This window comes from Chelonoidis abingdonii, chromosome 1 (genome assembly GCF_003597395.2).
Source record: "Chelonoidis abingdonii isolate Lonesome George chromosome 1, CheloAbing_2.0, whole genome shotgun sequence".
In the NCBI taxonomy this organism is placed as follows: Eukaryota; Metazoa; Chordata; order Testudines; family Testudinidae; genus Chelonoidis; species Chelonoidis abingdonii.
Genome location: NC_133769.1, coordinates 103,789,455 through 103,813,734, shown reverse-complemented (window position 1 = coordinate 103,813,734; position 24,280 = coordinate 103,789,455). Strand labels below are relative to the sequence as shown.

The following is a 24,280-nucleotide window of genomic DNA, read 5'->3' as shown; positions in this document are numbered from 1 at the left end:
TGCTAAGTAGTTTCTGTAATTTTGAGTCCAATAAGTACAGTTCCCAGGAGGCACCAGTGGAGGTAGAGAGAAAGGAGGAGAAGGAATGGAAGAATCATCTCTGTGAAAGAGTGAGGGGAATAAACCTTACCTTTGCTATTACTAAACTTCCTGAGTCTTCCTCAGATTGGTTTAGGTATAAAAGCACGGTCAACTCCTGGTAGAACAGTGGGCAGAATACACTTTCTGGAAACGGGAGTTGCATATGTGTTGTGCCTGTCTACACTAGTGCTCAAACCATGTTCAAATGTGACTGGAGTCAGAGGACCAGAGGGGTACTGTGTTTGACATTAGTGGTTAACTATTGCTAGCATACACACAGCCGTATTATGTAATAGTTTTATAATAGTAAAAAGAAAATCCACGTCCTTACTGGTGCTAGGCCCAATTTAGATTGTAATGTCCATGTTGCTTTAGCAGAGGTGGTGAGAAACTGAAAAGCTGAATGAAAACAACTTGTTACAGAAGGGACTTGGGCCAAACGGCAACTGACTTTTGAGCATATGATTTAAAAAAACAACAACACATGACACAATAGCAGGTAATTTCCCCCAATTTTCATGCCCTGTATTTATAATAGTTTTAATTTGAACAGTAGTAGACTTTAAAAAATATGATCTTTGAAGCAACCCTCATATACCACAAAAATACAGTAGGGTCAATGGTACTCAACCTTCAACAATGTACAAGCCATGTCATCATTGAACTGCGGAGAGCCACAAAATAATAATCTGGTGAGATTCTGACATTGCATCAGTCTGAGACAATGCGGTATTTGGAAACTTCCTCGCATATCAACTACCTTCTCTCCTCTTCCTTTGACTACTGGGTTGGGTGGAAGGGTTCTCCCTCTCCCTCTCTCCGCTGGTGGCAGAGTGGGAAGGAAGCTCTGACTGACGTGCATGTATCAGCCAAAAGGGGTGTGTTCTTGTGAGTGGGGTTCTGCTTGCTTTTCCTGAGACCCAGTTTGAAGTATGTGGATTCCCAGGCAAATGTCTGGACCTCAAAGCAACCACTTACAGAGCCATAAAGATAAGAAGTTAATGAGCTATGATTTGCATTTCATGGGCAAAAAACGCAACCCACCCTTTCCTGGAAATGGTGCAAGTCAGCTGCATGGGTTAGACCTGCCTGCAGTTTTCTAAGCTAGTTTGATTACGCTCTAATTTTGATGTTTAAAGATGAATAGCACTCGCTGTCCTGTTTTGCTCTTCCTAGGCCATTCATAGTGCTGCCACCCCTGATGGAATGGATAAGGGTTGCTTTGGCTCATGCAGGGCACCGTCGTAGTTTCTCTGTGGACAGTGATGATGTACGGCAAGCAGCAAGGCTCTTACTACCTGGAGTTGACTGTGAACCTCGACAGTTAAAGTAAGTCCATGCAAAGAAATAATTATTTGAAAAACCTGTAGCTCTTTCATAGTAACAGTGATTTAACAGGCAGAGTAAGGGCTTTGTTATGTCCTCAGATGTGCAGAATGCTCATTCTCATCACTGTATACCTTGTAAAATCAGCTACTGTATTCGTTCACATGCCTGTACGAGCCAGTTTCACAGGCTGCATGGTGATGTGCCTGCATAGGTAACAACTGGATCAAGCTCTGAATCTGTTCATTAAATCTTGGTTTGTTCTTTACCATTACGTTCTGCTTTATAATGAAAGATTGAAGTCTTCAGCTAATTGTGTCTGTTTCATTGTGTTGCTGTTACAAAATACTGAGATGTAATGTATAGGGGTGAATATATTATACTGTTTTCTGCAATAGTGGTTTATACAGCACATTTATAGATAAAACCAGTTCTTGTAATAAAATTACATTTTTGATCCTGAAATCAATTTAATTGAAAGATGTTGCAGGTCTAAATAATTCAATAAATATTTTTAAATATGTGAGAGATGACCTTCTAATAAGGCCCTAAAGTATATGTTTTCAGTATATGTTTTTAATGCACTGCCTTTTCTTACTCATATATGCATGTATAAAACAGCTTCCTAGTGCATACTTGATTCTGGGTTATATTTGTTGTTAGATGTTTATATGAAAAGCTCTTATGAATGTGTCAAAAGTGGAACTATTCATCAAAGTTGCTTAATAGCTGCAACACACAATATCCTCAGACACTACCTTAGAGTCTAGTGAATTCAAACCCAAGCTCATATTTTTCAGAACCCTGTCACTCATACTCATAGTCAGGTGATATATGTATGCTTTCTTGCGCCACAGAAGCATGGAAGTTATATTCATGAGTAGGTATGACAGCCTGCATCATAACACATGTATTTTTTTGACTTTGGTTTTCCAATGCTCTTTCACTAAATCTTATTTTTTATTTTGCGACTGGAATAATGCTTTCTTGGTTGAATATTTTATTAAATATGTTGAATTTAAAAGCTAAATCTTGAGGTTCATATTTCAAATACTGACTGTAACTGTTTCATATGAAGCTAAATATCCTGGGCCTGATTGTCAGTAGGACTTATCATTTCACTGTTTCAGCTGAAGTCTATGAGGTCTGCCAGTGCTCAGCTTCTTTGATAATGAAGCTCTTAATTTTAAAAAGGCACAACTAAAAAAACCTTTCCAATTGAACTAGTTGATACAATTGTAGAAAAGTCAATACTATTTCTTCCAGCCCCTTGAAAGAACAAAAATCATGTTTTGATATGATAAGAATATACAGTTTTTCTGTAGTTAGCATGTGTATAGAAAAACATTGACTGTTTTTACCCATTCTGCCATTTTAACAGAAGTTAAAGTTTCAAAACCAGGTTATGTTAGAGTGAATTGTAGTTATGTCCCAGATAATCGACTGATTATTGAGAAGAAATCAGTGCTCAACTAAAGCAGCCATCTAGAATTCAGTTTATAAAGAAAAATAAACTGTAGCACTTTTCAGCTGTCTTGCAGGCTGGAATGAGAATGGAAAGTACGATCTAGAATTAATGAGGGTTTGCTTTCCATTCCCATTTCCCAAAACTAAGGTCACTGTATACTGCTTTGCCAGTGGAAAGGGGCCTTCAAGTGAGTGTTAATGTGACATTTAAAGGCTCTTTACACTGTCACAGTGGTGGAGAGTGTGCTTGCTGTAACTGAGACCTTGGCTACACTGGCGCTTTACAGCGCTGCAACTTTCTCGCTCAGGGGTGTGAAAAAACACCCTCCTGAATGCAGCAAGTTACAGCGCTGCAAAGTGCCAGTGTAAATAGTGCCCCAGCGCTGGGAGCCTGGCTCCCAGCACTGTAAGCTAATCCCCACGGGGAGGTGGAGTACCTGCAGCGCTGGGAGAGCTCTCTCCCAGCGCTGGTGCTGCGACCACACTCGCACTTCAAAGCACTGCCATGGGAGCGCTTCCACGGCAGTGCTGTACGGCTGCAAGTGTATCCAAACCCTGAAAATCAGGCGCTGTATGTCTGTAATATTGAGATCAAAGGAAAAGCTGCTACTTGTTGGAAAGCATCATGACATTAATTTGAAATCTTGCTACTTGTAATGTTTTATTTCTGCTCAGTACAGACCCTCAGCACTCCTCATTTCCACCCAGTCGATGTACCAGCCTCTCATTTCTCCCCAATGAGCAGCAACAGCCTTGCATCTCCCCAGTCCTCATCAAGCATCAATTCTATAGTTGCCAAGGCTTTGAAATATTTTCATGAGGCGATTCTTCAAATGGACTGAGGACAGCGGGAGGATTTTGTATGTAGTCTGAGACATTTTAGATTATTTTTTATAAAAAAATATCCTAACTTCTGGGAGCCTTAAGCCTGGAAATGTTATCAGTTTTTTCTTAAGGATGTTTTCTCTTACTGGTCCAGATGGGAAAAACCTAACAGACACCACCACCACCCCCGGAGCAAAACAAAAAGAACCCAAACTAAATAATACACCATATGCTACGTTCTCTGTCCTGTGTCTGCCATTGTGACACTGTATTATTCCTCTAGGTTGATTCATGGCCTATTGTTAAAAAATGTAAGACAAAATCTGCTTCTACACTGCAATACATTTTCTAGAAAAGAAGTTTTGAAGAATCTCACAAGACTTGGAGTTCAGGATCAGTTCAGATAAAAAATCGACTGTTCAGTGTTCTATCTGAACCTCCAGCGAAGAGATCTCCTATCATATTTTTGTGACACTTCCCAGCTCAATCACACGCACCTATGGTCAGGTACCTAGTATGTGGGTTTGTAAATCATCTCAGCCGTATTTCTCTCCTTCCTCCCAACATTTCCCTTTCTTCCTCCCCGCACTATCTCCCTTCTAGCACCCCTTCTCACTCTACTGTGATCTTCTGCACAGAGCAGGGGAACCAACAAGGAGGCAATGAAATCTGTCAAGGAGTGAGTAAGATGACTGCCTGCCTGGTAGCTAGGCAGGGCCAACTCCAGGCACCAGTGAAGGAAGCAGGTGCCTGGGGCGGCCAATAGGAATGGGCGGCACGTCTGGGTCTTAGGCAGAACTTCAGCGGCTGTTCCAGTGCTCTGCTTTAGAATTAGGCGGCAGTTCGACAGCAGGTCCTTCACTGTGTCTCTTCGGTGGCACTTTGGGGGGAGCTCAGTTGGTTGGGGTTTTTTAGCCACTTGGACTGGCAAAAAAGCTGGAGCCAGCCCTGTAGCTAGGAGATACATCTGCAGCCAAAACTGTAATCTTGATGGTCAAGGAAAATCCTGCTGTTCTATGGGACATAGGGAAAAAGTTAGGGTCCGCTTTAGCAAATAAGAATTGCTGATAAGTATTATCTCATCCCTCACCAACCCAAATTCCAGTATTTCCAGTAACATCTGATTCCTTTCATCAGCATTTTCAGATATCCCCTGCAGATCTGTTTTCCATCCTCAACCCCTGGCCTGTCCAGTTGTCACTCAACAAATCATACTCCCAATCTTTAATACAGGGTTCAATACCATTATTTCTCCTGCCCCAACAAGAGCAGTAGAAAAAAGTGGATGGAAAAGTAGTTGGGACATATTGAGGGGAGCAATTCTTCTGAGCTACTCTCCCATCTGGGAGAAGATCAGGGCAGGTGATCTGAGTCAGAGAGTGATGAGCAGCCTGAGGACCTACTCTGCTGAGAGTTAAAGGATAGTGTGATATACTGGTTTATTCATCTCATACACAGTGATGGCAAGTGTCATATCTGCATCACGTATCATCTGCAGCTTCCCATATGGAGACCTGAAGGGGTCAGTTTTGTCATTTTCCAATGTGTATGTGAAGCCAGTCAGAGCATTAATATGATAACATGGTCTGAAGAATCAATATTCTGGTGATATCAAGATCTATATCCCTGCCCTTTCCTACTAAGGCAATTCTATCTTGATATTTTCTCACTATTTTGGGATCAGATTCACTCCTTTGGTTCTGCTAGCTCAGTGGCTCTCAGCCTTTGCAGACTACTGTACCCCTTTCAGGAATCTGATTTGTCTTGCATACTTCCAAGTTTCACCTCACTTAAAAACTACTTGCTTACAAAATCAGACATAAAAATACAGAAGTGTCACAGCCACTGTTACTGAAAAATTGCTCACTTTCTAATTTTTACCATATAACTATAAAATAAATTGATTGGAATATAAATATTGTACTTACACATCAGTGTACTGTATAGTACACAGAGCAGTATAAACAAGTGAAATTTAATTTGTACTGGCTTGGCTAGTGCTTTTTATGTAGCCTGTTGTAAAACTTGGCAGATATATAGATGAGTTCGTGTATCCCCTGGAAAACCTCTGTGTACTCTCAGGGAGTTGAGAACCACTGTGCTAGTTGATCTCAGGTTTCAGGCTCCTGGTAGTAATATGTTCACATGGCACTGGAGCATGGTAACACAAGCCTTCTGCAACCCAGTTCCAATGGGGATCCCAGAGCAGGCTGCTGTAGCCCACAGTGAGCGGGGCTGGCTAGCAGATGCACTAATTTGAAAGTCTGGTGACCCTCTACTAGCAGGGTTGCTCTAGAGCTGCAGTTATAAAATAAAGCTCCTTCTCCTTACAAGGGAAAGATGAGCTGTGGTATCTCGTCCTTTCTTCCTCTGTGGGTTAATGCCTCAACCACAGTGAGGTCTTGGCTTCATTTGTTCCGTATCTTGGTGCAGTCCAACTAGTCCCTTCCATATTTCTGATGTGGGGCCCCCATGCAGGATTCCATGTTCAGCCATATCAAATGCTGCACAGTGGCCGAGTGATACCAGTACAGATATATGGCCTTGTCCATCATTGCCACCAGCGCTCCCTCTGTTCCGTGTCCTGGTATGAATCCTGACTGAGAATGGTCCAGGACACTAGATAGAATTGGCGACAAATCTTTGTGAACTTCCCAGTTAGCTTGCTCAGCAAAGGGAGATTAGACAGGAGGCAGTAATTAGCTAAATCAGTTGCCTCAAGAGATGGTTCCTTAAATACTAACTGGAATTAAGTAGTGTTTAGTGGTGGGACAGGCTCCAGCCAAGTCAACAAAGTTCTGAAAGTAGGAGTCATTTCTGAGCAGGAGCTGAACATGGTTTGACGATGGTCAGGAGTGGCTTCTCTCACCTCTGGGATATTCAATATTGGTAACTTTTTCTCTGGAAGGCAGACCTCGCCGCAGTGATCCATTCCTAATGGATAATGCTTAGTTAGGATTATTGTAATGTGCTTTATTTATAGCTGTCTTTGGAAACAGTTCACACATTGCAGCTAGGGCAGACTGCTCCAGCGTAACTCCTCAAGGATTATTTTTGTGCCCAAGGGCAGATGAGAACCTACCTTCACTGTCTGCCTCCTATCCAACAAGCATTGCTGCCAAGATTGTGGAGCCAGTGAGCCCTATCATGGATGTTACTGTCAGTCTCATGGTGTAATTTCAAGAAGATGAGAGAGGGGGCCCACCATCTCAAGGACCCATAGCTCTGTAGTCTTGCTAACTCTTGTGATTTTATCACCAGGTTTGCAATATTTAGCGGGTGGTTTTTTTGTAAACCCCAGTTCCTGGAGTCATGTGATTATGTGAAAATCTCAATTTTCATTTTTGAGAAATGTTAAGTTTCTAACCATCATGGTTCTGGAGTAAAGCTGGAAAAAGTGACCTCTAAAGGCTCAAAAGCCGGAAAGGAAATACAAAAAATCCAATTAATTTATTTTAAAATCTCATCATTTTCAAGCCAATCTCATGATTATGGGGAGCTGACTCATGATTGTTGAATGCGTGGGGTTGATGATACTGACTCTAGAATGGTCTTTTCCTCCCAGGAGCACATCTTTGTCATGCTAGGCAAAGCTCAAGATGTTTTGTTTTCTTTTTACCTTTATGTTCCTTGAGAGGTTTTGTTTATTTTAATAACAGATGATGCCATTTCCAGTTTTAAGTGGGGGGGGGGGGAAGACCTCTAGTGGTAATTAATATGATAGCTCTTACACTGCAATCACATCACATCTTGCTTTATATGGCAGTGGCTAAAGTGATGCACCTCCTAAATGACAGCCCAGACACAGAAATGGGGCCATATTACACTCTTTGACCTTGTGTACACACAGGGTGGGGTGAAGTGGAGTTGATTAATTTGTACTGAGTTTTTTGGCACACTCACTGGTATGTACTAAATAGTATGCAGTGATTGCATACAGGCTAAAAGCAACAAAGAGTCCTGTTTCAGAGTAGCAGCCGTGTTAGTCCATCTGCAAAAAGAACAGGAGTACTTGTGACACCTTAGAGACTAACAAATTTATTTGAGCATAAGCTTTCGTGGGCTACAGCTCACTTCATCGGATGTATGTAGTGGAAAATACAGTAGGAAGATATATGTATACACACACAGAGAACATAAACCAATGGGTGTTACCATACGCACTATAAGGAGAATGTTCGTTAAGGTGAGCTATTATCAGCAGGAGAGAAAAAGAACTGTTTGTAGTGGTAATGAAAATGGCCCATTTCCAGCAATTGACAAGGAGATGTAAGAAACTGGGGGGAGGGGGAAATAAGCATGGGGAAATAGTTTTACTTTGTATAATGACCCATCCACTCCCAGTCTTTATTCAAGCCTAGTTTTATGGTGTCCAATTTGCAAATTAATTCCAATTCAGCAGTCTCTCGTTGAAGTCTGTTTTTGAAGTTTTTTTGTTGTAATATTGCGACTTTTAGGTCTGTAATCAAGTGGCCAGGGAGACTGAAGTGTTCTCCAACTGGTTTTTGAGTGTTATAATTCTTGATGTCTGATTTGTGTCCTTTTGTTCTTTTACGTAGAGACTGTCCGGTTTGGCCAATGTACATGGCAGAGGGGCATTGCTGGCACATGATGGCATATATCACGTTGTTAGATGTGGAGGCGAATGAGCCCCTGATGGCATGGCTGATGTGATTAGGTCCTATGATGGTGTCCCCTGAAAAGATATGTGGACAGGGTTGGCAGCGGGCTTTGTTGCAAGGATAGGTTCCTGGGTTAATGTTTTTTGTTGTGTGGTCTGTGGTTGCTGGTGAGTATTTGCTTCAGGTTGGGGGGCTGTCTGTAAGCAAGGACTGGCCTGTCTCCCAAGATCTGTGAGAGTGATGCATCGTCCTTCAGGATAGATTGTAGATCCTTGATGTTGTGCTGTAGAGGTTTTAGTTGGGGGCTGAAGGTGATGGCTAGTGGCGTTCTGTTACTTTCTTTGTTGGGTCTGTCTTGTAGTAGGTGACTTTTCAGTACCCTTCTGGCTGTCAGTTTGTTTCTTCACTTCACCAGGTGGATATTGCAGTTTTAAGAATGCTTGATAGAGATCCTGTAGGTGTTTGTCTCTGTCTGAGGGATTGGAGCAAATGTGGTTGTATCTTAGGGCTTGGCTGTAGACAATGGATCATGTGATGTGGTCTGAATGAAATCTGGAGGCATGTAGGTAAGTATAGCGGTTAGTAGGTTTCCGGTATAGGGTGGTGTTTATGTGACCATGGCTTATTAGCACTGTAGTGTCTAGGAAGTGGACCTCTTGTGTGGACCGGTCCAGGCTGAGGTTGATGGTAGAGTGGAAGGCATTGAAATCTTGGTGTAATTCCTCAAGAGCCTCCTTCCTATGGGTCCAGATGATGAAGATGTCATCAGTGTAGCACAAGTAGAGGAGGGGCATAAGGAGATGAGAGCTGAAGAAGCATTGTTCTAACTGTACTTGCGCTACATTAGTTTCTAAGGTGCCACAAGGACTCCTCATTGTTTTTGCTGATACAGACTAAAACGGCTACCACTCTGAAATCTGAAGTAGTTGAAATCTTTTCTTGAGTGTAGTAATGGGAAATGACACTTCTGCCTTCAGACCCCTCACATGTGGAGTTTTCAGAGCTCAGGTCTCTCCTTGGTCCTATTAAATATTTATATGCAGCCACTGGGAGAAATGATGAAGCTTCTTGAGCTCAAGTGTCAACAATATACAGATAACACACATCTCTGCTATTTGCAATTTGTCATAACTAAGGCCTTGGCTACACTTGCGAGTTACAGTGCAATAAAGCAACCCTGGGCACCCTAACTCACTCCCTGTCCACACTGGCAAGGCACGTAGAGTGCTCTGACTCCGCAGCTACAGTGCTGCTGACACTCTTCCTTGGCAAGTGGAATAAGGTTTGCTGTGCCCCCACAGGCGCACCGCAGTGCCAGTGTGAACGAGGTGTTGCATTACTGCGCTGTGATCAGCCTCCAGAAATGTCCCATAATCCCCTTAAGTCAAGTGGCCACTTCTGTCATTGTTATGAAATCGGCTGCAGGAATGCGGAAATGCCCTTTCAAAGCTCTGGCTTCTTATCAGCTCCAAGAAAAAGCAAACATTTACTGTTTGCTTTGAATGAATGAGAGAGAGGCGGAGGGGGAGGAGGGTCTGAACTTACAAGACAGCATGCTGACACACTCTCAGTACCCCAAAAATCCACTCTCTCTCCCCTCACATATACACAGCACACTCCCTGTCACACTCCACCCCACCCACCCCCATTTGAAAAGCACGTTGCAGTCACTTGCATGCTGGGATAGCTGCCCATAATGCACCGCTTCCAATGCCACTGCAAGTGCCGCAAATGTGGCCATGCCAGTGCACTTGAAGCTGTCAATGTGGACAGACTGCAGCACTTTGCCTACTGCACTCTACGAAGGCGGGTTTAACTCACAGCGCTCTACATCTGCACGTGTAGCCATGTCCTAAGGGTTAAAGCAGTGGGGAGTGCTCAATAGCTCAACTATCTCCCCTCTCCCTGGCTTGAGGGAGCAGTACTTCCCAATAACTGCTTCTTTTCCTGGATAGGTGTGGTGAGAGTTCTCCCTCCTGTTTTAATCTACTTTCGCCATGGATGATAACTCCAGGATGATTCAGTCATCCCAACACAGGACTGAGATCAGCATACACACATGAGAGAGTTGGCAAAAGCTGAATCCTAGCAAGACGGAAATTATTATACCTGTGAGCAGACGGAAATGATTCAGAGAGTTGGCCACCATGGTACAACTCTCGCCGATTGAGGGTGCATACCCACAGATCATCGAAACAGTCAGTCATTGGGAGTTTGTCTGGATTTCTTGCTGATGCTATGCTCACTTATAGCAACAGCCACACAAAACATCTACAATCTATGACCAGCTGAGAGATCAGGTCCCAACTTTGCTGATGATGAATTGGCCATGAAAATGGTGTATCACCTTCTATCTGGATTACAGCAATGAACTCAATTTGCGGGTCAAAGCATCAACCCTGAGAAGACTACAACTGGTGCAGAAGGGAGCCACATACCTCATCAGCACCACAGATTACCAAGAGCACTTCACCTCTGTGTTCTGCTGACTACACTGTCCCACCCACAATAATGAGTTAAATTTAAAGATCTCAGTCCTTATTTTCAAAGTGGCCTAGGCCCAGAATATCTAAAAGACTGTCTTGCCCTATGGGTCCATCGCTGTCATTGATGGCTCTATTCCTCAGGAGCAATAGGATTGTCTACCTCAGGGTTCAAGCTCATCAGGACAGAAGACATGAGGACCTTCTTTGGGGCTAGTCCCACACTGTGTAAAACTCTCTCTTGTGGGAAATAAGTACCAGCATAAACCTATATGCCAGCCCAAACGCAAGGGGTGCTGCATTGATCTTGCTTTCCTTAAAACCAACATATAGCGTAGCTTGGCTCTCTCACCAACAGAAGTTAGTCCGGTAAAAGATATTATCTCCCCTGCCTTGTCTCTCTTATATAGTGTAGCATGTTAATTTATTCCACACCCCACATGCGCACACACAACAATTTCTCTCTGGAGGCGAATGAAGAGCAACTGCATTTGATAGTCATTAGTCTCCTTATTTAATTTTCTAATTCTGGAAGCCACTCAGATCCCATGGTGATGGTGCAGCATAAGAATCTGAATAGATTGGAATAAATAGAGATTGTGGGGGAGAGAAATATTTGCCACTGGTTTTAACTTTCTTAATATACATTGGACGGGGAGAGCTCTTTGGAGTGACAGAGTGGAAAAATAAGGTATTTTTCTATCTAATTAGGAACAGTCCCCCTTAAATAGGAGTAGTTGGTTTATATGTCTCTCTCCTTGAGTGTCCTTGTTCTTCCCACAAATTTTGACTAATCCTTTAACACCAGCGGTGGCTGCTGCAATAATTAGGCACAAAAATGCCAACCCAGTATGTGGCTGCAAACAAACTCCTTGACAAAATCCAACAGTCCCTTGGTGCAGGTTATGCCAGAAGATGAAGGGAATGTGAATACTTAAAAGGCAGCATGCAGGTTTCCTGATGTGAATCTCAACCTATTTTGCCTACTTGATATCTGAGGCCAATAATAATAAGGAATTATTTAAGTCTAGGCCCTTTTCAGTGTCGGGGCCAGAACACACTTTGATTTTACTTGATGTAATATTCCATATGCTCGAGTTCTGTAATGAAATAGTTGTTACAATACAGACAATATATATAGTGATTATGAGGGGTTTGAATTAATTATTCTTGTTAGAGATGACCCAGAACAAACTCCTGCCCATAAACTTTGGGATTATTCAAAATCAGAAGCCTTATCCAAATTTTACAAATGACTGCTGCCTTTATAAAGAGGCTAGTATATTAAAAGTAATTTGAAATTTGAATCTGGATCCAAATTTTGTAGTTTCAGCACATCTTTAATAGGTTTGTCAGTATCTGTAACCCATTATCCTCATTGTCTCCCTAACAAGAATGACATGTATATTGACATATATATTGATATATATCAAAAATGTTTTTATTTCACTGTTTAATATGGATCCTGATTAAAATAATTTAAAATATTTTTATTTTCAAATTTTAAAAAGAGATCCCTCCTCCACCTTTGGCAATAATTAATCTCAGTCTTTGTGAAGTGGTTGTGACTGGACTAATTTTGCCATCCCTGTTAGTGAAAACACAATAGTTTCTGTAAAAGCAGCAAAGAATCCTGTGGCACCTTATAGACTAACAGACGTTTTGGAGCATGAGCTTTCGTGGGTGAATACATCTGACGAAGTGGGTATTCACCCACGAAAGCTCATGCTCCAAGTTCTGTTAGTCTATAAAGGTGCCACAGGATTCCTTTGCTGCTTTTTACAGATCCAGACTAACATGCTACCTCTGAATACTTACAGCAATAGTTTTCTGAGATAGCATTTACACTGTGCGCTCCTTACTGTTTATCAATGTAATATTTACGTCTCAGGAAACCCTGAGAAAAAGGGCTTGGTGACAAGTTAATCAAGTAATTATTAGTAGTATTTGTTTTGTGATAGCATCTATGGAACCGCCAGTCATGGACCAGACTCCAGTGCAGTAGGTGTGTACAAACACCAGGAAGCAGGACAGATGGTTTTTGCCCCAAAGAGCGTAAACATTCCAAACGGAATCATTGTAATGAATTAAATATTAGGATGCAAATCATTGTGGAATTACACAACTTTACAAAGTTATAAGCAAGCAAACATCATCTACTGACTCATTCCCCTCGTTTTGTAATTAGACAAAGGTATGGCGAGCAGTCTCAAAGAGCCAAAACACCCAGATAAACTTAATTTGATAGAGAAAGGTTTGAGCTTATGTCTCAGTTTGAGCAGTAAGGTTTTAGCTGCTTAGATACCATGATGATGATGCTTGGAGGAAAAGAAAAGCCTAGAGAGAAGTTTCTGGCCTTTTGCAACATTGTTGTTTCTGACCGATGCAACATAATTGACTTCAATTGTCAGCAACATAATATTTCTTCTCTCCATTTCTTACAAATCAAAATTACACACACACACACACACACACACACACACACACACACCACACACAACACACACACACACACACACACACACACACACACACCTTTAGAATATGTTTTCAATGGGTTTTTTACATTTCCAAAGCATTACAAAGTTTAAAAAGTTGACCATGACAGCCCACAACCAACCGTGATGATAAACCCAAACTAAGTAATCAAAACAATCTCTACAATATAGAGTAACATAAACCATGTGTAACATTGTAAAATAGAAGGACCTTGCCCATGCATCATCCCTTAACCCAAACTTACTCAGGCAACAAATAACTTAATTTTAGGGACACACAAACTCTCTCTAAATCACAGACTCCAAGTAAATATGAAAATAATTTTGAAGTCCTAGCTGCCAATATAAAACCTGACAGTTATGCTTTCATAATATGTGTAATCTTTCTGCCAGGTGGAGCCAGCGGAAACCAGGGTCGGGTTCAATATCTAGGGGTTCCTTTTTAACAACACAGAACTGGCTCGAGCCGCCACCCAGGAACCTGGGAAAATTACACGCCTGTCTGAGGCATGCCGGGGTGGTAATACTTCCCCTCTCACAAGCACAGAGTCTGAGTGTAGAAAAGAAACTTTTAATAGAAGGCGAGAAGTCACCCAGCATTACTTAGGGGAAATGCTACAAGCAGGATTCCTAAACATAAAACTGTGAGCAGGACGCCCACCCCAGAGTGTGTGGGGCAGAGTCTTCTGCCTCATGTTCTTGAGTTATACAACCAAAAGTTCCTTTACAGTGCTCCCCTCCGCTCCCTTACCATACCCTACTCCCAGTGGTTGTCCTTGGTCAATGAGAACCCTAGGTTCAGAAGTGCATCTGTGTGAGTTCACCTCCTACCTGCGGAAGAAGACACCTGGCTTGCTCCATCATCTGAGCACTTGCTCTGGCTGGACACCCCACCAGCCACTGTTCCTGGCCACCCTGCTAGTTGCTCCCACCGACCAACTGCCTGCCACTTTCGCCAGCCACTGTCGCCGGCTACCCATCAGTTACCTTCTGCTGCCACCTGCCTCTCTGCTGTGACCTCTGTAGGTCAGTCTCAGTGATTTTTTTAGCTCTCAGCAGCCAGGGCCGAAAGACTGCCCCACCACAAGTGATTTCAGCTCTTATTGAGTACTTAAAAATAACAAAAGGCTCCTAGTGAAGCCTATTTAGCTCTGTCTTTGAACAGTAGGGAGGAATAGGTTAAACCAGACCGAGGACCCTTAGGGAGAGTCAACACATCCTGACTGCGACACCTGTCCCAACTCCTTTTACTTTCACAGGGGTGTGGCATTCGAGCCCCTGCCTTAGCGAGTTCCTTTCAACTGAGAGTGACCCCTCAGTCAGGATAGGTTCAGCACAGTTCTGTCCCCTTTACTCATGCAATAAAGATAACATTTCACTACCCCTGCATTCAGATTTAAAATTTTTATTAAAGCTAATGTTAAAATTATATAACACACAGGTTAATGAAATAGTGTCTGTACATCTGGATGTAGTGCTTAGATTATTCAAAAATACAAAATCTGGTTTAAACATCATAAAATACATATAGTAGATAACGTGCAATAACCCAAATTTAGGTGAATAAATTTAATGATACAGTTTAGATATTAGAATCCTAATACTCTGGTACATCACGCATGAAAAGTTGGTTGTAGAAAGTAAATATAGGAATGAGTGTAGATTGTCCCTCAGTAATGGAGTATTTGGGATAGGGTTTTCCTTAGTAGATATAATCCATCAGAGAAGTATTTCAGTTACTTTCCGATTTTGCTTCTCATCAGCACTCCAGCTCATTTTAGTGTTTTGTAATCCAACATCAGCCAAAGTTGATCACTTTTAAGCAACACAGCTCCTGTCTGCTGGATACCTACGCAGAGTAGGTGTGTTCATATAAATATAATTTGCTCCTGAAGTCTCTCTCCATCCCAGCTAGCTGTCAGGTGAGGGCTCTTCAGACCCTGCTTTTATCTGAATTTGGGGAAAAACAGGAGAAGAGAGAGAATTTACCCTGAAAATAAGGTCACATTATACAGATTGGCTGTGAGCTTTTGAACCCTGTCAGAAGTTTGATAAACCAGAGGATGACAAACTACCATGATGACCAAAAAAACCCCTTGACTGTGGCCACTTGCAGGTAATTAATGTTACCATGGTACCTGCAATACAGAGTCACAACATTGTTAATTACTTGGAGTGACAACATTGTATTGATTTTGATGGTGACCACTGCAGAAGAAATATCTGTGAGGAATTAAAAAGGGGATTTGGAGAGAAATATGTAATACTGCATTTTAAGTTGAATAATATGGTCTCTGCAGTTTTTAAAATATAAGGTTTTACCTGCTCCTAATTTTCTCCTTCCTTACAGTGTCCATTTAGGTTTGATCCAAGAGAGGGAAAGGAACTGTTGGAACGTGTCAAGTCAGTGCAATTTAGAGCACAAATATATGTAAATTTGTAGAAAATCTGGTGGTAGGTGTGAATGTAGATTGGGGGCTCCAAGCAGCCTGGACATCCTTTGAGGCTGCTGACCCATAGGAAATTGGTGATCACCACCACTTACATTATAGATATGAAGGCAGCATTTTATTCAGAGGGAGTACTCTCCACTGGGAAGGTTCTGTGTAATGCTAACTTTGTCTTTGGGCAGCCTCCTGAGCCTGCTTCCTTCCAAGGAATAGACTCTTAGAATCTGTCTGACATAGTTGTTGTACAAAGAGTGACATCCTAACACCTGTGACAAGTCCTTCCCTGATTAATAAGTAATCAGCCAGCCAAGGAAGAAATTCTAAAGGTGTCAGATGGGCTGCAGAACTGCAGCCATTACAGAGCTATCTGCAAGGGAAACAAGAAGGAATCTGCTGGTCAGCCAAAGATTCCCACCTCCTCCCAAATCCACAGTGCCACTGTAAAACAGCAATGGGGCTTTTATATCCTGGGTGGTGACTTAAGGCAAGAGTTCCTCCACACCTTTGTTTTCATTCATGAGTGGTGGCATGAGTGGTCCACTAATCCTCATAGATAGTTCAGTGGTTTGAGTATGGGCCTGCTAAACCCAGGGTTGAGAGTTCAATCCTTGATGGGGCCATTTAGGGATCTGGGGCAAAAATCTGTCTGGGGACTAGTGCTGCTTTGAGCAGGGGGTTGGACTAGATGACCTCCTGAGGTCCTTTCCAACCCTGATATTCTATGATTCAAACAAATGAAAGGATTTTCTTTTAATTAAAAGAAAAATCATAGGAACTTGTCACTTATCAGGGCTAGAACAACACAGGGAGGTTACTCCGTCCCTGGCACCTGCTACCATGGTCTCCACAGTCCCAGAAGGAAATGGGCAGGAACAAGAGGCAGATGAAAGATAGAGAAGTGGCTAGGGTTTTGCAACTCCTTTATGTGTAAGCAGCTGTAGATTTGTTTGGAGGCAGCTGGTTCGTTGCAACAGACTGACCTTGCCTTTCAGTAGGATGTCCTGCTATGCAGCTAACATCTGTGTCCTGTGCAGTTTGGAAGACTATAAATACTTTTTGGGGGAAAGAGCCACAAATTGGCCATGCAGTTGAGCTGTTTAGTTCTATTTGCATTGGCATTTCAGTCACACTTAGGGAAAGACTTCTATTTCTATGAACACACAATTTCACGTGTCATTACCCTTAAAAGCACTCTTGAAAATATAGACCTATATGTTTAGCTCTCTTAACCATTTCTTGTAAGTTGTATTTTTCAAGATTTTTAGTATGTTAGTCATCCTTTCCTGACCTTTCTGAATCATCACTATATTTCCTGTAGCAGTGTGCAAACCTTGTGTAGTATAAGCGTCAAAGAGTCCTGTGGCACCTAATAGACCAACAGACGTTTTGGAGCAAGAGCTTTTGTGGGTGAATACCCACTTCGTCAGATGCATGTAGTGGAAAATTCCAGGGGCAGGTATATATATGCAAGCAAGAAGCAGGCTAGAGATAACGAGGTTAGTTCAATCAGGGAGGATGAGGCCCTCTTCTAGCAGCTGAGGTGTGAAAACATAACCTAGTACCACGGTGCAAATAAGTGATGGTCACATTAACACCACCCTATACCGAAACCTACCGACCACTATGCCTACCTTCATGCTCCAGCTCCATCCCAGGCACACCAATGATCCATTGTCTACAGCCAAAGCACTGAGTACAACCACAACTGCTCTAACCCCTCAGACAGGACCAACACCTACAAAATCTCCACCAAGCATTCTCAAACTACAATACCACACGAGGGAAATAAGGAAACAGATCAACAGAGCCAGATGTGTACCCAGAAGCCTCCTACTGCAAGACAACCCAAGAAAGAAACCAACAGGACTCCACTGGCCATCACATACAGTCCCCAGCTAAAACCCTCCAACGCATCATTAGGGATCTACAACCCATCCTGAACAATGATCCCACACTTTCACGGGCCTTGGGTGGCAGGCCATTCCTCGCCCACAGACAACCTGCCAACCTGAAGCATATCCTCACCAGTAACTGCACACTGCACCATAGTAACTCTAACTCAAGACTCATCCCTGCAACAAACCTCGATGCAACTCTGCCCACATATCTACACACAGCGACACCTCACAGGACCTAACCAGATCAGCCACACCCCACCGGTTCATTCACCTGCACGTCCACCAATGTAATATACGCCATCATATGCCAGCAATGCCCTCTGCTATGTACATCGGCCAACTGGACAGTCTCTACGGAAAAGGATAAATGGACACAAATCAGATATTAGGAATGGCAATATACAAAAACCTGTAGGAGAACACTTCAGCCTCCCTGGCCACACAATAGCAGATCTAAGGTGGCCATCCTGCAGCAAAAAAACTTAAGGACCAGACTTCAAAGAGAACTGCTGAGATTCAGTTCATCTGCAAATTTGACACCATCAGCTCAGGATTAAACAAGACGTGAATGGCTTGCAACTACAACCAGTTTCTCCTCCTTGGTTTTCCACCTCAACTGCTAGAAGAGGGCCTCATCTCCCTGATTGAACTACCTCGTTATCTCTAGCCTTGCTTCTTGCTTGCATATATATACCTGCCCCTGGAAATTTCCACTACATGCATCTGACGAAGTGGGTATTCACCCACAAAAGCTCATGCTCCAAAACGTCTGTTAGTCTATAAGGTGCCACAAGACTCTTTGCCGCTTTTACAGATCCAGACTAACGCGGCTACCCCTCTGACATTTATGTGGTATACCATGTACAGACTCATGTACCGCCTTAATTTTACACTCTCTTCTCTTTGGTTCCTATGCTGTGTCCATTACTATAGTGTCTTTCTCTGTTAAACTTCTCTTTATATAACATAATATTCACCTCAGTCCTGCTGCATTTATTCATGTGAATAATCCCACTGATTTCAATGAGACTATACAGCTACTTGTATGAGTGAGAACTGCAAGATTGGGCTCAAACTGCTTGGGGTTTGTTTTGTTTGCTTTAGTGCGTGTGGGGTTTTGGTTTGGCTTGGTTTTTTTATAAAATATTACACTTCCCTTTCCATTTTCCATCTACTATACCACCCATGTCATTTTTCTGCAGTATTACCAATGAACCAATGTTCTCCTATTCTGTACTTGTGTTTCCTAATTTTTGCTCTGTCTCTAAGACTGCGTTGTATTTATCCTCATTGATTTTCATTTTTTTCCAACCTACTCATCACTCTCACTTTTCAAGATCTTGTTACATTTTGTCCTCAGAAGCATTTACCTTTCCCCACATACGCTTTTTAAAAAATCACTCTCCAATTTGACCATTTATCTACTCTTTCCTCCAGGCCATGAGTCAAAATATTAAATACTATCTGTGGGATTCTAGCAGATATTTCTCCCTGCTACAGCAGCTGGAACCAGAATACCCACTAGCCATGGATGCAGCAATGCACTAGTGATGGATCCTCTGTAGGATACCACAAGGCATTGAACCATCAATAATCACACTGAGCTTGTTTTTTTCTAATCAGTTTTGTACTCACCTTATGGTAGTTCTGGCAGTTCACATTTCTCCAGTTTTCCTTCAGGAATGTTGTGTCACAGGAAACAATAAACCTGTAGATTTGGGCAGCAGCCCCAAGCAAAGAATGGTGTATAACGTGCACCACCCAGGAGTAGCTCCCGGAGTCAATATGGCTCAGAGAGACACCTCAGAGTCACTGTTGTTGTTGTTGTTGTTTGTTGTTTATTTTATTTATATTACTGTAGTACCAAAGAGGCCTAATCATGGACAGACACCCTATCCTTTCCTGTCTGCCTCCTTGTTCTAGAGTGGTGAGAATTTGCTGATGGCCTACATCAAGAGTAAATTATGACCTCCACCTTTGTGCTGGCTCCAGTGCACTGGCCAGTTGTTAGGGAGATGGACCCGAAGTTCCAATCTTCTGTTCTGGGGAGGAATAACTAACTCCTACTCCCCCAGACTCCAGGTCTTGTAACCCACATAGGAATGTAAGAGAAGTTTGTACTCCTTCTTATTGCCTTGTGTGAGTGTATTGTGCCGTTCATACCTAAGCCTTTTATGAAGAACCCCATTTAGTGATAGACCTCTACCTCAATATGACACGACCCGACAAAACACAAATTCGGATATGACACGGTAAAGCAGCGCTCCGGAGGGGCAGGGCTGTGCACTGTGGTGGATCAAAGCAAGTTCGATATAACGCAGTTTCACCTATAACGTGGTAAGTTGTTTTTTTTTTTGGCTCCTGAGGACAGCGTTATATTGAGGTAGAGCTGTTCTTTACATGCACCAAACTAAATTGACTTCAGTGATGCTGTGCCTGCATATACCAGAGCCTTGAATTTGGCCTGTTGTATATTATTATATGTATATATGTGTAAATAGTGAAGAAACAGTTTAATGTAAACAGTAATTCCTGGTGGCAGATGCTTTTGCAGTTTTCAGATATTTTCTAATTCTTTCTGTGGCTGTCTGTCAAGCATTTGGACCATATTCTGTTAGGCCTGAGAAATCTGGAAACGTTCAACTAAAATTCAGAAGTTCAGAATCTCCTACAAATATGTCGAACACCCAAACTCCCACAGTATCTTTATAATAAATATTATATTCTGTTTATATTTATTACACATGCAATCTCTAGCATTTTATGCTATGATATTATAAGTAGGGCCCTATTAAATTCCCACCCATGAAAAACGCATCACAGACCGTGAAATGTGATCTCCCCCTGTGAAATCTCTATACTACAGGGTAAAAGCACATGAAAGACCAGATTTCACGGGGGAGACCAGCATTTCTCAAACTGGGGGTCCTGATCCAAAAGGGAGTTGCAAGGGGGTCACAAGGTTATTTTAGGGGAGCAGTATTTCCACCCTTACTTCTGCACTGCCTTCAGAACTGGACAGTAAGAGAGCAGTGACTGTTGGCCAGGTGCCTAGCTTTGAAGACAGCACCCCACCATCAGCAGCACAGAAGTAAGGGTGGCAATACCATACCATGCAACTCTTACTGCTGCCTTCGGAGCTGAGTGGCCGCTGATTGAGGGCCCAGCTCTGAAGGCAGCAGCACAGAAGTAAGGGTGGCAATACCATATCACGCCATCGTTCTGCGTTGCTGCTGGTGGCGGTTCTGCCTTCAGAACTGGACTCCCAGCTAGCAGCCACTGCTCTCCAGCTCTGAAGGCAGTGCCACCACCTTCAGCAGCACAGAAGTAAGGGTAGCAGTACCGCCACCCCCCCTACAATAACCTCATGACCATCCTACAACTCCTTTTTGGGTCAGTACCCCTATAATTACAACATCCTGAAATTTCAGATTTAAATACACCTCTACTTCAATATAACGCTGTCCTTGGGAGCCAAAAAGTCTTACCGCGTTATAGGTGAAAACATGTTATGTTGAACTTGTTTTGATCCACCGAAGTGCACAGCGCAGCCCCGCCCTGCCCTGCCGGAGCACTGCTTTACTGCATTATATCCAAATTTGTGTTATATCGAGTAGTATTATATCGAGGTAGTGGTGTAGCTGAAATCATGAAATTTGCAATTTTCAAAATCCTATGACCCTGAAATTGATCAAAATGGATCGTGATTTTGGTAGGGCCCTTGTTAGGAGTAACAAATGCAGCTGTAGTTTAGTTGCCAAACATGTGGCATACTGTGTGAACTAGTAAAGCAGTGGTTGCTCGCAGGTCTCTGTGTCATTGACCTGAGTCCTGCATGTTTGTGCTTTTTAAAATTGGCTCAAACTATTGTGCGAAGACAGTGTTATTATGGATTTGCTTTTTAACCTGTGTTGTAGGCACATTATTCCAGGAGAATCTGTTATTGCCATTACTTGATATTATCTGTGATTGTGTGCTGTGCAGTAATCTTATGTAGTCTTACAAATTCATTGTTTTGCTAAAGTTTCATCTTTGTGCCATAGAGTAATGATAGAACTGTCCAGTGCTTATTTTATCTGCATGCTTTTTTTTAGTTCTATGTAGATGTCCTAAAATCAGGGGTTTTATGGGGCTTTCTCTTTGTACATACTGTAATGAGTAATCTCTTTGTAATGTTCTCTAAGGTGTTTTACTGTTGTACAGTTTCAAACAGCACTCCGTTAAAACACATTAGGGAACCATTAGTGTGCACCAGCAGGGTCTACACAGACCAATTAGTGAGCAACACGTTAGTGTGCTTTAGAAATCACATCCCCATAGTCAGCATTACTGCTCTGTGTAGATGAGCCCTTAGATACAAGTAACCATTTCTGTTGTTTTTGGTGGGGTTTTTATTGTAAAAACACTGATTTAATTTTTTGGGGAGGAAAAGAGATGAGTGTTGGTGTTCATCAATTAAAACCTAAAATCAAATACCCTAATCATATATTATGTAGAGGTATACATTCTCTATTATATGATTCTATATTCTATATGATGAAAATTGTTATGTAGATGCCAAAGATTTATCATCACTTTTATTTGATATTTATTAGAATAAAAATACTCCTAGACCTACATTTGGCATTTTCCCTTTTAATCCTTATTTAGACTCTCCGTTCCCGATTACTCCATTCCTTACTGACTTGCTGTTAGTGGAAGGCTTTAGAACTCAAGTGGTGCTGTCCCTTACAACTATACAGCAGAATACAGGCCAGAGTGCTGAGAAATTGAACTCCACACCACACCCCCTCCCAAACATGCATCAGCATGAAAGATAAATACGTCTGTTCCTTAACAAGATGAGGTTGAGTTGTGTAAGAATCCGATTTGAAATGCCTGTCCTCTCTAGATCTGCAGCTTCAAATCCTGACTGGATAGACCCAGCCCTTCATCCTTCTGAAGTACATACATTGAGCTCCCCACAGTTTGCTGCTTGAGGATCTTTTGAATAAGACTCTAGAAACTGATGTCTTAACTACTCAGTGTGAACACTGAAGATTCCATGGCACGGCTTGTAAGGGTGGGAAGTTTGTCCTGGTTACCTGGCCAAAATTGCTGTCCTCCTAAGGTGACCAGATAGCAAATGTGAAAAATCGAGACGGGGTGGAGAATAATAGGAGCCTATATAAGAAAAAGACCCAAAAATCAGGATTGTCCCTATAAAACTGGGACATGTGGTCACACTATGTCCTTCTCTTCTGGTGTGCAGTGTGCTGAGCACTGGTTGTCCTCGAGCTGCCACCTTCTGCCCTGGAAGGGGTTATCTTTTAGAAGAGCTGAATTCATATCATTTGTGAAGCCTTTGGAATGATACTTTATTCTTTTTGTTTAAACATCTGTCGGGGCCAGACTCAAAGCCAATTGAAGTCGATGGGAATTGTGCAGGGATCACAAGGTTTGGACTGTTCTCCCGGTGAGGAGAATTAATGTGCAGTGAGAACAATATACCTCGTTTCACCTAACAAACATAAGTAGGAAAAAATGGAAAAGATGGACTAAAAGCAACTTTTCACCATTGACTTAAAGTAAACAACATGAACGATTAAAGGCATTAACTTACATTAACATTTCACATCCAGCACTTCAGTGCTGCAGCTGGTTCAAAGGAATATCAAGAGGGCAAGAGGGTAACAGTGTGAGAGTGGTGGGGGTGGGGGGGTGGGGGGGACGGACCTGCACCATTCAACGGTAAAGTGAAACAGTGATGCCATAAATGATGATGTCTGTCCTCTGATTGTCCTCTGAGGTAGCTATTTCTCACAATTCACAGAATCGATGACTGCTTCTGTGCTTCTCGAAAACTGGACGCGGTAGCCACAGAAGCTAAATTCAAACAGGATCTGGGATTCCGAATGCTGAACTGCGGCCGAACAGATCTAGTTAAACAGGCCATATCTTTGCTGGGGCCAGATGGAATTAACAGCATGAGTGAACAGGTACAAAATTTAACTTTAAAAGCCAGGAGTTGTGACTGTTTATTAAAGAAAACAACCTTCTAATACTCTAACTTCATAAACAGATGGCTCTTAACTTAATCCTTTTTCTCTGTTACTTGATATTGAACTGAAACTCCATCAGGTGTACATTCAGGCTAAGCCTGAGCCCTTAGGAATTATGGATTATTTTCTTTAGTGCTGAGGTAGATAGAGCACGAGTTAGCTTAAACTTTTGAAGTTACATTGATTCAGGAGAAACTATCCAAAGGTCATAGGCGTGCCTGGAGTTGATCTGAATACAGAGTTGACCCTGGCTTAGGCATAATAGTGGCAATTAGGATACTGGTTTTTGTGATGTGAACATCTTTCCAATACAAACTGGTCTGAGGTTCGCAACACATTTCACATAGACCACCAAACCCCTGCCAAGTGACTGTTCATAATGTTCATGTGCATATTGAAATAGGCCCCAGTTTGAACTGGTGATCTGGAGACAAATCTCCATATTTCATTACTGTTCAGTCATCTTATCATTTGGGTGGTGACTTACAGATAACATGGAAAATACAAAGGATTGCTACAACAAAAGAAAAGTCTCTGTAAAGTGTACAGCTTTATCCAGAAGTAAATTTGTCTCCATGACTGCCCACCA

General features: G+C 42.3%; 1 protein-coding gene across 2 annotated transcripts in view; it reads left to right on the top strand.

Annotated features, from left to right (window-relative positions):
• Positions 1-24,280, top strand: part of ABTB3 (ankyrin repeat and BTB domain containing 3) — a 322,494-nt gene that overhangs the window by 248,414 nt on the left and 49,800 nt on the right. For both annotated transcript variants that reach the window (XM_075068627.1, XM_075068623.1), the window contains exons 4-5: positions 1,258-1,410; positions 23,463-23,628. In XM_075068627.1, the coding sequence (XP_074924728.1) occupies positions 1,258-1,410; positions 23,463-23,628 (319 nt within the window). The remainder of the gene's footprint in view (positions 1-1,257; positions 1,411-23,462; positions 23,629-24,280) is intronic.